Source organism: Tachyglossus aculeatus, chromosome 2, assembly GCF_015852505.1.
Source record: "Tachyglossus aculeatus isolate mTacAcu1 chromosome 2, mTacAcu1.pri, whole genome shotgun sequence".
Classification (NCBI taxonomy): domain Eukaryota; kingdom Metazoa; phylum Chordata; class Mammalia; order Monotremata; family Tachyglossidae; genus Tachyglossus; species Tachyglossus aculeatus.
The window spans coordinates 170148181-170160832 of record NC_052067.1 but is presented as its reverse complement, the minus strand read 5'-3'; the positions used below and the strand labels follow the sequence as shown (position 1 = coordinate 170160832).

Here is a 12652-nt window from a genome sequence, read left to right as displayed (position 1 = left end):
GATGTCCGCCCGCCACCTAAAGCTCAACATGTCGAAGACTGAGCTCCTTGTCTTCCCTCCCAAACCTTGTCCTCTCCCTGACTTTCCCATCTCTGTTGACGGCACTACCATCCTTCCCGTCTCACAAGCCCGCAACCTTGGTGTCATCCTCGACTCCGCTCTCTCATTCACCCCTCACATCCAAGCCGTCACCAAAACCTGCCGGTCTCAGCTCCGCAACATTGCCAAGATCCGCCCTTTCCTCTCCATCCAAACCGCTACCCTGCTAATTCAAGCTCTCATCCTATCCCGTCTGGACTACTGCACTAGCCTTCTCTCTGATCTCCCATCCTCGTGTCTCTCTCCACTTCAATCCATACTTCATGCTGCTGCCCGGATTATCTTTGTCCAGAAACGCTCTGGACATATTACTCCCCTCCTCAAAAACCTCCAATGGCTACCGATCAATCTGCGCATCAGGCAGAAACTCCTCACCCTGGGCTTCAAGGCTGTCCATCACCTCGCCCCCTCCTACCTCACCTCCCTTCTCTCCTTCTACTGCCCAGCCCACACCCTCCGCTCCTCCACCACTAATCTCCTCACCGTACCTCGCTCTCGCCCGTCCCGCCATCGACCCCCGGCCCACGTCATCCCCCGGGCCTGGAATGCCCTCCCTCTGCCCATCCGCCAAGCTAGCTCTCTTCCTCCCTTCAAGGCCCTGCTGAGAGCTCACCTCCTCCAGGAGGCCTTCCCAGACTGAGCCCCTTCTTTCCTCTCCCCCTCGTCCCCCTCTCCATCCCCCCGTCTTACCTCCTTCCCTTCCCCACAGCACCTGTATATATGTATATATGGTTGTGCATATTTATTACTCTATTTATTTATTTATTTACTTATTTTACTTGTACATTTCTATCCTACTTATTTTATTTTGTTGGTATGTTTGGTTCTGTTCTCTGTCTCCCCCTTTTAGACTGTGAGCCCACTGTTGGGTAGGGACTGTCTCTATGTGATGCCAATTTGTACTTCCCAAGCGCTTAGTACAGTGCTCTGCACATAGTAAGCGCTCAATAAATACGATTGATTGATTGATTGATTGATTGATAGTAGTAGTAGTAGTAACAATAATAATAATAATGATGGCATTTGTTAAGCACTTAGTATATGCAAAGCACTGTTCTAAGTGCTGGGGTTGATACAAGGTGATCAGGGTGCCCCACGTTGAGCTCACAGTCTGAATCCCTATTTTACGGATGAGGTCACTGAGGCCCAGAGAAGTGAAGTGACTTGCCCAAAATCACCCAGCTGACAAGTGGCGGAGCCAGGATTAGAACCCATGGCCTCTGATTCCCAGCCCGGGCTCTTTCCACTGAGCCACGCTGCTCCCCTCATAGTAAGCGGTCAATAAGCACCATTGATTCCGATACAGTAACAAATGGAAAACACATCTGTTCCTGATTCAGAGTGACTCCTTTGAAAAGAAAGTCTTTTTTCAAAGCTGTGTAAATATTGATCTTTCCATCAGCTAAAAGAATTGAGAGACAGCAATGTAATGCAGTGAGATTTGCTATTTCTTTTATCATTAGCTAAGGCACTTGAACCCTCTCAATCAAAAAACCAAAACGATCCTGAGTTATTTTACAGTCTAGTAAATAGCACCCAGGGCCTGAGCGATGTTAATTTTTGCTGTATTCTGTCCATCTGTAATTATGGTACTTAATAATAATAATGATATTGGCATTTGTTAAGCACTTACTATGTGCCAAGCACTGTTCTAAGTGCTGGGGTAGTTGGAAGGTGATCAGGTTGTCCCACGTGGGGTTCACAGTCTTAATCCCCATTTTACAGATGTGGGAAGTGAGGCACAGAGAAGTGAAGTGACTTGCCCAAAGTCACCCAGCTATGTGAGGGAGCCGGGATTAGAACCCATGACCTCTGGCTCCCAAGGCCGGGCTCTTACCACTAAGCCACGCCATTTCTCTGTTGGCGCTTACTCTATGTTGAGCACTGATCTAAGTGCTAGGGTAGATACAAGTTTATTGGGGTGAACACAGTCCCTTTCCATAATAATAATAATAATAATAATAATAATAATAATGGTATTTGTTAAGCGCTTACTATGTGCCAAGCACTGTTCTAAGCACTGATAGATACAGGGTAATCAGGTGTCCCATGTGGGGCTCACACTTTTAATTCCTATTTGCAGATGAGGTAACTGAGGCACAGAGAAGTTAAGTGACTTGCCCAAGGTCTCACAGCAGACAAGCGGCAGAGTTCGTTCATTCATTCATTCAACCGTATTTATTGAGCACTTACTGTGTGCAGAGCACTGTACTAAGCGCTTGGGAAGTAGAACCCAAGACCTTCTGGCTCCCAGCCCGGGCTCCTGCCACTAAGCTCACGTTCTTAATCCCCATTTTACGAACGAGGTAACTGAGGCCCAGAGAAGTGAAGCTATTTGCCCGAAGTCACACAGCAAACAAGTGGCGGATACAGGATTCATTCATTCATTCATTCAATCGTATTTATTGAGCGCTTAATGTGTGCAGAGCACTGTACTAAGCGCTTGGGAAGTCCAAGTTGGCAACAGATAGAGACGGTCCCTACCCAACAACGGGCTCACAGTCTAGAAGAGGGAGACAGACAACGAAACAAAACATGTGAACAGGTGTCAAGTCATCAGAATAAATAGAAGTAAAGCTAGATGCACATCTTTAAAAAATAAAATAAATAGAATAGTAAATAGGTACAAATAAAATAAATGGAGTAATTAATCTGTAAATAACCCAAATCTTTCTGACTTCGAGGCCCAAGCTCTATATACTAGACCACACTGCTTTTCTGTCTCTGTCTGTCCCTCCTCCCTTCTCCTGCCTTCCCTGTGAAATAATCTTGAAATCTTGAGAAGCAGCAGGGCGTAGTGGGTAGAGCCGGCCCTGGGAGTCAGGAGGTCATGGGTTCTAATCCTGGCTCCGCCACTTGTCTGCCGAGTGACCTTGGACAAGTCACTTCACTCCTCAGGTCCCTCATCTGTAAAATGGGGACTTCACTTCTCTGGGCCTCAGTGGCCTCATCTGGAAAATGGGGATTAGGACTGTGAGCCCCATGGGGGACAGGGACCGTGTCCAGCCTGATAACTTGTATTCCATCCCATCACTTCTCTGGGCCTCAGTGACCTCATCTGGGAAATGGGGATCAAGAGTGTGAGCCCCACGGGGGACAACCTGATTACCTTGTATCTGCCCTAGAGTTTAGAACAGGGCTTGGCACATAATAATAATAATAATAATAATAATAATAATAATAATGGCATTTATTAAGTGCTTACTATGTGCCAAGCACTGTTCTAAGTGCTGGGGAGGTTACAAGGTGATCGGGTTGTCCCACGGGGGCCTCACAGTCTTCATTCCCATTTTACAGATGAGGTAACTGAGACCCAGAGAAGTGAAGCAGCATGGCTCAGTGGAAAGAGCCCGGGCTTTGGAGTCAGAGGTCATGGGTTCAAATCCCGGCTCCGCCACTTGTCAGCTGTATGACCTTGGGCAAGTCACTTCACTTCTCTGGGCCTCAGTGACCTCATCTGTAAAATGGGGATGAAGACAGTGAGGCCCCCGTGGGACAGCCTCATCACCTTGTAACCTCCCCAGCGCTTAGAACAGTGCTTTGTACTGTAGTAAGCACTTAATAAACGCTATTATTATTATTATTATTATTAAGTGACTTGCCCAAAGTCACACAGCTGACAATTGGCAGAGCCAGCACATGGTAAGCACGAAGCAGCATGGCTCAGTGGAAAGAGCCCGGGCTTTGGAGTCAGAGGTCATGGGTTCAAATCCTCGCTCCACCAATTGTCAGCTGGGTGACTTTGGGCAAGTCACTTGACTTCTCTGGGCCTCAGTTACCTCATCTGTAAAATGGGTATTAAGACTGTGAGCCCTACGTGGGACAACCTGATTACCTTGTATTCATTCATTCATTCATTCAATCGTATTTATTGAGCGCATACTGTGTACAGAGCACAGTACTAAGCGCTCGGGAAGTACAAATCGGCAACATATCCGAGCGCTTAGAACAGTGAGCCCGTTGTTGGGTAGGGACTGTCTCTATATGTTGCCAACTTGTACTTCCCAAGCGCTTAGTACAGTGCTCTGCACACAGTAAGCGCTCAATAAATACAATTGAATGAATGAATGGGTGAATGAACAGAGCTTGTCGCATAATAAGCACTTAACAAATGTCATTATTAAGTGCTTAGTCCAGTGCTCTGCACACAGTAAGCGCTCAATAAATACGATTGAAAGAATGAATGAAAGACAGGGTCTGTGTCCAACTCGATTTGCTTGTATCCAACGCGGTGCTTAGTAGAGTGCCTGGCATACCGTAAGCGCTTAACAAATACCACAATTATTACTCTTACTATTAGGTATTATTATTAAACCTTCTAGACTGTGAGCCCGCTGTTGGGTAGGGACCATCTCTATATGTTGCCGACTTGTACTTCCCAAGCGCTTAGTACAGTGCTCTGCACACAGTAAGTGCTCAATAAATACGATTGAATGAATGAATGGGTGACTGAACAGTGCTTGTCGCATAGTAAGCATTTAACAAATGTCATTATTAAGTGCTTAGTCCAGTGCTCTGCACACAGAAAGCGCTCAATAAATACGATTGAAAGAATGAATGAATGACAGGGTCTGTGTCCAACTCGATTTGCTTGTATCCAACCCGGCGCTTAGTAGAGTGCCTGGCATACTGTAAGCACTTAACAAATACCACAGTTATTACTCTTATTATTAGTTATTATTATTAAACCTTCTAGACTGTGAGCCTGCTGTTGGGTAGGGACCGTCTCTATATGTTGCCAACCTGTACTTCCCAAGCGCTTAGTCCAGTACTCTGCACACAGTAAGTGCTCAATAAATACGATTGAATGAATGAATGGGTGACTGAACAGTGCTTGTCGCATAGTAAGCGCTTAACAAATGTCATTATTAAGAGCTTAATCCAGTGCTCTGCACACAGTAAGCACTCAATAAATATGATTGAAAAAACGAATGAATGACAGGGTCTGTGTCCAACTTGATTTGCTTTTATCCAGCGCTTAGTTAAGTGCCTGGCATACAGTAAGCGCTCAACAAATACCACAGTTATTACTCTTATTATTAAGTATTATTATTAAACCTTCTAGACTGTGAGCCCACTCTTCTAGACTGTGAGCCCACTGTTGGCCAGGGACCGTCTCTATATGTTGCCAACTTGGACTTCCCAAGCGCTTAGTACAGTGCTCTGTACACAGTAAGTGCTCAATAAATATGATTGAAAGAATGAATGAATGACGGGGTCTGTGTCCAACTTGATTTGCTTTTATCCAGTGCTTAGTTAAGTGCCTGGCATACAGTAAGCGCTTAACAAATACCACAGTTATTACTCTTATTATTAGGTATTATTATTAAACCTTCTAGACTGTGAGCCTGCTGTTGGGTAGGGACCATCTCTATATGTTGCCAACTTGTACTTCCCAAGCACTTAGTACAGTGCTAATAATAATAATAATGGCATCTGTTAAGCGCTTACTACGTGCAAAGCACTGTTCTAAGTGCTGGGGAGGTTCCAAGGTGATCAGGTTGTCCCGCGTGGGGCTCACAGTCATCATCCCCATTTTCCGGATGAGGTAACTGAGGCTCCGAGAAGCGAAGAGACTTGCTCAAGGTCACACTAAGCGCTCAATAAATACGATTGAATGAGTGAATTAGACCCCGATCCCGTCTGTTGGGAAATCCCGAAGGCAACCTACCGTCCGGACTTCCAGCCACCGGTTCGCAGCCGACAGGAACAAGTAGGCGATATTGTTAGTGTCCGTCAGCTCCAGCATATGCTGCTTAAACCGAGTTTCGTGCCTGAAGGAAACAAAAAAAAAGGAAGGAAATAAAAAAATATGACCCTGGTAGCCCCCCCCCGCAGAAAAACAATCCCAAACCAGTCCACCTCAGTTTACCTCCCAGGGTCAGAGGGAGGGGAAGAATGCGGAGCTGGACGGTGGACAATAATAATAATAATAATGATGATGATAATAATAATAATGGCATTTGTTAAGTGCTTACTATGTGCCTAGCACTGCTCCAAGCGCTGGAGAAGCAGCGTGGTTCAGTGGAAAGAGCCCGGCCTTTGGAGTCACTCAATCAATCGTATTTATTGAGCGCTTACTGTGTGCAGAGTGATGATGATGATGATGATGATGATGATGATGCAGAGCTCATCATTGACTGATTGATTGATTGATTGACTGTCTCTATATTTTGTCAACTTGTACTTCCCAAGCACTTAGTACAGTGCTCTGCACACAGTAAGCGCTCAATAAATACGATTGATTGATTGAAAACTAGCATGGCCTGGTGGATAGAGTTCTGGCTTGGGAAGTACAAGTTGGCAACATATAGAGACAGTCAATCAATCAATCAATCAATCAATCGTATTTATTGAGCGCTTACCGTGTGCAGAGCACTGGACTAAGCGCTTGGGAAGTACAAGTTGGCAACATATAGAGACGGTCCCTACCCAACAGTGGGCTCACAATCAATCAATCAATCAATTGTATTTATTTATTTTTTAATGGCATTTATTAAGCGCTTACTATGTGCAAAGCACTGTTCTAAGCACTGGGGTAGATACAAGATAATCAAGTTGTCCCACGGGGGGCTCACAGGCTTAGTCCCCATTTTCCAGATGAGGTAACTGAGGCACAGAGAAGTTAAATGACATGCCCAAAGTCACACAGCTGACAGCTGACAATTTGAACCCATGACCTCTGACTCCAAAGCCCGGGCTCTTTCCATTGAGCCATGCTGCTTCCCCTGAGCGCTTACTGAGCGCTTACTGTGTGCAGACCACTGTACTAAGCACCTGGGAAGTACAAGTTGGCAACATATAGAGACGGTCCCTACCCAACAGTGGGCTCGGAGTCTAGAAGGTCGTGCGTTCAAATCCCAGCTCCGCCAACTGTCAGCTGTATGACTCTGGGCAAGTCACTTCACTTCTCTGTACCTCAGTCACCTCATCTGTAAAATGGGGATTAAGACTGTGAGCCCCCCATGGGACAACCTGATCACCTTGCAACCTCCCCAGCGCTTAGAACAGGGCTTTGCACATAGTAAGCACTTAATAAATACCACCATTATTAGTATTAAAAGGTAATCAGATTGTCCCACGTGGGGCTCACAGCCTTATACCCCATTTTACAGATGTGGTAACTGTGGCACAGAGAAGTGAAGTGACTTGCCCACGGTCACACAGCAGACACCTGGAGGAGCCAAGATTAGAACCCATAACCTCCTGACTCCCAGTCCTGTGCTCTATCCATTATAATAATGATGGCATTTATTAAGCGCTTACTATGTGCCAAGCACTGTTCTAAGCGCTGGGGAGGTTACAAGGTGATCAGGTTGTCCCACGGGGAGGCTCACAGTCTTCATCCCCATTTTACAGATGAGGGAACTGAGGCCCAGAGAAGTGAAGTGACTTGCCCAAAGTCACCCAGCTGACAATTGGCGGAGCCGGAATTTGAACCCATGACCTCTGACTCCAAAGCCCGGGCTCTTTCCACTGAGCCACGCTGCTTCGTGCTTACCATGTGCCAAGCCCTGTTCTAAATGCTAGGGTAGATACAAGGTAATCAGGTTGTCCCACGTGGGGCTCACAGTTTTAATCCCCATTTTCCAGATGAGGAAGTGGCTGTTGGGTAGGGACCGTCTCTATATGTTGCCAACTTGTACTTCCCCAGCGCTTACTACAGTGCTCTGCACACAGTAAGCGCTCAATAAATACGATTGATTGATTGATAAACATCTTCTCCATCCTCCACATTGAGAAGCAATCAATCAGTCGTATTTGTTGAGCACTTACTGTGTGCAGAGCACTGTACTAAGCGCTTGTACTAAGCAATGTGGCTTAGTGGAAAGAGCCTGGGTTTGGGAGTCAGAGGTCGTGGGTTCTAATCCTCCTCCTGCCACTTAGCTGTGTGACTTTGGGCAGGTCACTTCACTTCTCTGGGCCTCAGTTATCTCATCCGGAAAATGGGGCTGAAGATTGTGAGCCCCACGTGGGACAACCTGGTCACCTTGTATCTCCCCCGGCGCTTAGAACCGTGCTTGGCACATAGTAAGCGCTTAACAAACGCCATTATTATTATTATTCATTCAACAGAAACCCTGTGACTCACTCTCTTTCTGAAAATCAAGATATGCAGTTCTAAATCAGTCCACCTTACAAATTAAGTTTGTCTTCATTTCTCCGATCTTTTCCGTAGTCAAAGCGACGACGGGAGGTGGGCAGAATAAAATCCTACTAAATGTTTTGGAGTGGAGGGAAAAGTCAAATTAAAGTAATGAGTTTTGTCCAGCCTGACAGCCGGGAATGATGTTGAGTGTCCCAGGATGATGCGAGAAAGAAATCCCTCCCTTTCATTCCTAAATCCGCAGTGGTTCTTTTGTTGTTGAGTTGTGTTGCACTGTAGTGTACTTTCCCAAGTGCTGAGTGTGATGCTCTGCACATTCATTCGTTCAACCGTATTTATTGATCGCTTACTGTGTGCAGAGCACTGTACTAAGCGCTTGGAAAGTATAATTTGGCAATGGAGAGAGACAGTAAGGGCTCAACAAGTAGTGTGTCATGACACACTTTAGACTGTGAGCCTACTGTTGGGTAGGGACTGTCTCTATATGTTGCCAATTTGTACTTCCGAAGCGCTTAGTACAGTGCTCTGCACACAGTAAGCGCTCAATAAATACGACTGATGATGATGATGATGATGACACATACATCACGGGCCTGAGAGCCAGAAGGACCTGTCTTCTAAATCCAGCATCCAACCCGTGTCTGTCGCGTGACTTTGGGCAAGTCACTTCACTTCTCTGTGCCTCAGTTCCCTCATCTGTAAAATGGGGATGAAGACTGTGAGCCCCACGTGGAGCAACCTGATTACCTTCTATCTACCCCAGCGCTTAGAACAGTGGCTGGCACATAGTGAGCGCTTCACAAATACCATAAAAAAAATGGAAAAAGCCTTTGATCGATTGAATGCTCCAAGAATGGACGATCGTACCCCCAATTCATTCACTTATTCATTCAGTCGTATTTATTAAGAGCTTACTGCGTGCAGAGCGCTGTACTGAGCGCTTAGAAAGTACAATTTGGCAACAGATAGCGACAATTCCTGCCCACACGGGGCTCACAGTCTAGAAGGGGGGAGACAGACAACAAACAAAACAAATAGGCAGGCATCAGTACCATCAAATGATAATTGTGTCATTTATTAGACTGTGAGCCCACTGTTGGGTAGGGACTGTCTCTATATGTTGCCAACATGTACTTCCCAAGTGCTTAGTACACCGCTCTGCACACAGTAAGCGCTCAATAAATATGATTGATTGATTGATTAAGGGCTTTTATGTGCTGGGACAAATTTGATTTTATACTATAAACTCCTCTCTAGAATTTTTTTGTTCGTTTTTATTATGGTATTTGTTAAATGATTCATTCAGTCATATTTACGGAGCGCTTACCATGTGCAGAGCACCATACTAAGTGATTGAGAGAGGACAATAATAATAATAATAATGATGATGATGGTATTTGTTAAGCGTTTACTTTGTGCAAGGTGCTGTACTAAAAATAAACAGACACATTCCCTGCCCACAACGATCTTACTGTCTAGAGGGATTTACTATATGCCAGGCACTGTTAATAATAATGATAATAGTGATGGCATTTGTTAAGCGCTTACTATGTATAAAGCACTGTTTTAAGTGCTGGGGAAGATACAAAGTGATCATGTTGCCCCACATGGGGCTCACAGTCTTCATCCCCATTTTACAGATGAGAGAACCGAGTCACAGAGAATGATAATAATAATAATAATAATAATGGCATTTATTAAGCGCTTACTATGTGCAAAGAACTGTTCTAAGCACTGGGGAGGCTACGAGGTGATCAGGTTGTCCCACGTGGGGCTCACAGTCTTAATCCCCATTTTACAGATGAGGGAACTGAGGCTCAGAGAATAATGATAATGGCATTTGTTAAGCACTTACTATGTGCAAAGCACTGTTCTAAGCACTGGGGAGGTTGCAAGGTGATCAGGTTGTCCCTCAGGGGGCTCACAGTCTTAATCCCCATTTTACAGATGAGGGAACTGAGGCACAGAGATTAATAAAAATAATAATAATGGCATTTGTTAAGCACTTACTATGTGCAAAGCACTGTTCTAAGCACTGGGGAGGTTACAAGGTGATCAGGTTGTCCCCCAGGGGGCTCACAGTCTTAATCCCCATTTTCCAGATGAGGGAACTGAGGCACAGAAGTGAAGTGACTTGCCCAAAGTCACAGAGATGACAATTGGCGGAGCTGGAATTGGAACCCATGACCTCTGACTCGCAAGCTCATGCTCCTTCCATTGAGCCACGCTGCTTCTCTGTTCTAAGCACTGAGATAGATTCAAGGTAATCAGGTTGGATACAGTCACTGCCCTATTAGGGGCTCACACTCTTAATCCCCATTTACAGATGAGATCACTGAGGCCCAGAGAACAACGATTATGATATTTGCTAAGCGCTTACTGTGTGCCACGCACTGTACTAAGCACTGAGGTGGAGACAAGCAACTTGGGTCGGACACGGTCCCTGTCCCACGTGGGGCTCACTGTCTCAGTCCCCATTTTCCGGATGAGGGAACGGAAGCCCAGAGGAATCAATCAATCAATCAATCGTATTTATTGAGCGCTTACTGTGTGCAGAGCACTGTACTAAGCACTTGGGAAGTCCAAGTTGGCAACATATAGAGCCGGTCCCTACCCAACAGTGGGCTCACAGTCTAGAAGGGAGAGACAGAGAACAAAACCAAACATATTAACAAAATAAAATAAATAGAATAGATATGTACAAGTAAAATAGAGTAATAAATATGTACAGACATATATACATATATTCATTCATTCATTCAATCATATTTATTGAGCGCTTACTGTGTGCAGAGCACTGTACTAAGCGCTTGGGAAGTCCAAGTTGGCAACATCTAGAGACGGTCCCTACCCAACAGTGGGCTCACAGTCTAGAAGGGGGAGACAGAGAACAAAACCAAACATATTAACAAAATAAAATGAATAGAATAGATATGTACAAGTAAAATAGAGTAATAAATATGTACAGACATACATACATATATTCATTCATTCATTCAATCGTATTTATTGAGCGCTTACTGTGTGCAGAGCACTGGACTAAGTGCTTACTAATATGTTGCCTGCTGTGAGACTTTGGGCAAGTCACTTCACTCGGGGAAGGGGCGTGGCTTAGTGGCCTGGGCCTGGCTCAGAGCCTGTCTGTCTTCCCCTTCTATCAATCAATCAATCAATCGTATTTATTGAGCGCTTACTATGTGCAGAGCACTGTACTAAGCGCTTGGGAAGTACAAATTGGCAACATATAGAGACAGTCCCTACCCAACAGTCTAAAAGGGGGAGACAGAGAACAGAACCAAACATACCAACAGAATAAAATAAATAGGATAGAAATGTACAAGTAAAAGAAATAAATAAATAAATAAATATGTACAACCATATATACATATATACAGGTGCTGTGGGGAAGGGAAGGAGGTAAGATGGGGGGATGGAGAGGGCGACGAGGGGGAGAGGAAGGAAGGGGCTCAGTCTGGGAAGGCCTCCTGGAGGAGGGGAGCTCTCAGCAGGGCCTTGAAGGGAGGAAGAGAGCGAGCTTGGCGGAGGGGCAGAGGGATTGGGGGCATTCCAGGCCCGGGGGATGACGTGGGCCGGGGGTCGATGGCGGGACAGGCGAGAGCGAGGTACGGTGAGGAGATTAGTGGTGGAGGAGCGGAGGGGGCGGGCTGGGCAGTAGAAGGAGAGAAGGGAGGTGAGGTAGGAGGGGACGAGGTGATGGCCAGCCTTGAAGCCCAGGGTGAGGAGTTTCTGCCTGATGCGCAGATTGATCGGTAGCCACTGGAGATTTTTGAGGAGGGGAGTGACAGGCCCAGAGTGTTTCTGGACAAAGACAATCCGGGCAGCAGCATGAAGTATGGACTGAAGTGGAGAGAGACACGAGGATGGGAGATCAGAGAGAAGGCTGGTGCAGTAGTCCAGGCGGGAGAGGATGACAGCTTGAATGAGCTCTTCTAGACTGTGAGCCCACTGTTGGGTCGGGACCGTCTCTAGATGTTGCCGACTTGTACTTCCCAAGCGCTTAGTCCAGTGCTCTGCACACAGTAAGTGCTCAATAAATACAATTGAATGAATATAGAGACGGTCCCTACCCAACAACGGGCTTTGGAGTCAGAGGTCATGGGTTCAAATCCCAGCCCTGACAATTGTCAGCTGTGTGACTTTGGGCAAGTCACTTCACTTCTCTGGGCCTCAGTTCCCTCATCTGGAAAATGGGGATGAAGACTGTGAGCCCCTCATGGGACAACCTGATTACCTTATATCTACCCCAGCACTTAGAACAGTGCTTTGCACATAGTAAGCGCTTAACAAATACCATTATTATTATTATTATTATTATTATTATTATTATTATTAGTCTCTGGGCCTCAGTTTCCTCATCTGGAAGATGGGGATGAAGACTGTGAGCCCCCTGTGGGACAACCTGATTACCTGTTAACCTCCCCAGCA

General features: G+C 45.7%; 1 protein-coding gene across 1 annotated transcript in view; it reads right to left on the bottom strand.

The window, feature by feature from the left end:
- Positions 1-12652, bottom strand: part of ABCC9 (ATP binding cassette subfamily C member 9) — a 351651-nt gene that overhangs the window by 102292 nt on the left and 236707 nt on the right. The window contains exon 29 of the mRNA XM_038765661.1: positions 5771-5873. Within this exon, the coding sequence (XP_038621589.1) occupies positions 5771-5873 (103 nt within the window). The remainder of the gene's footprint in view (positions 1-5770; positions 5874-12652) is intronic.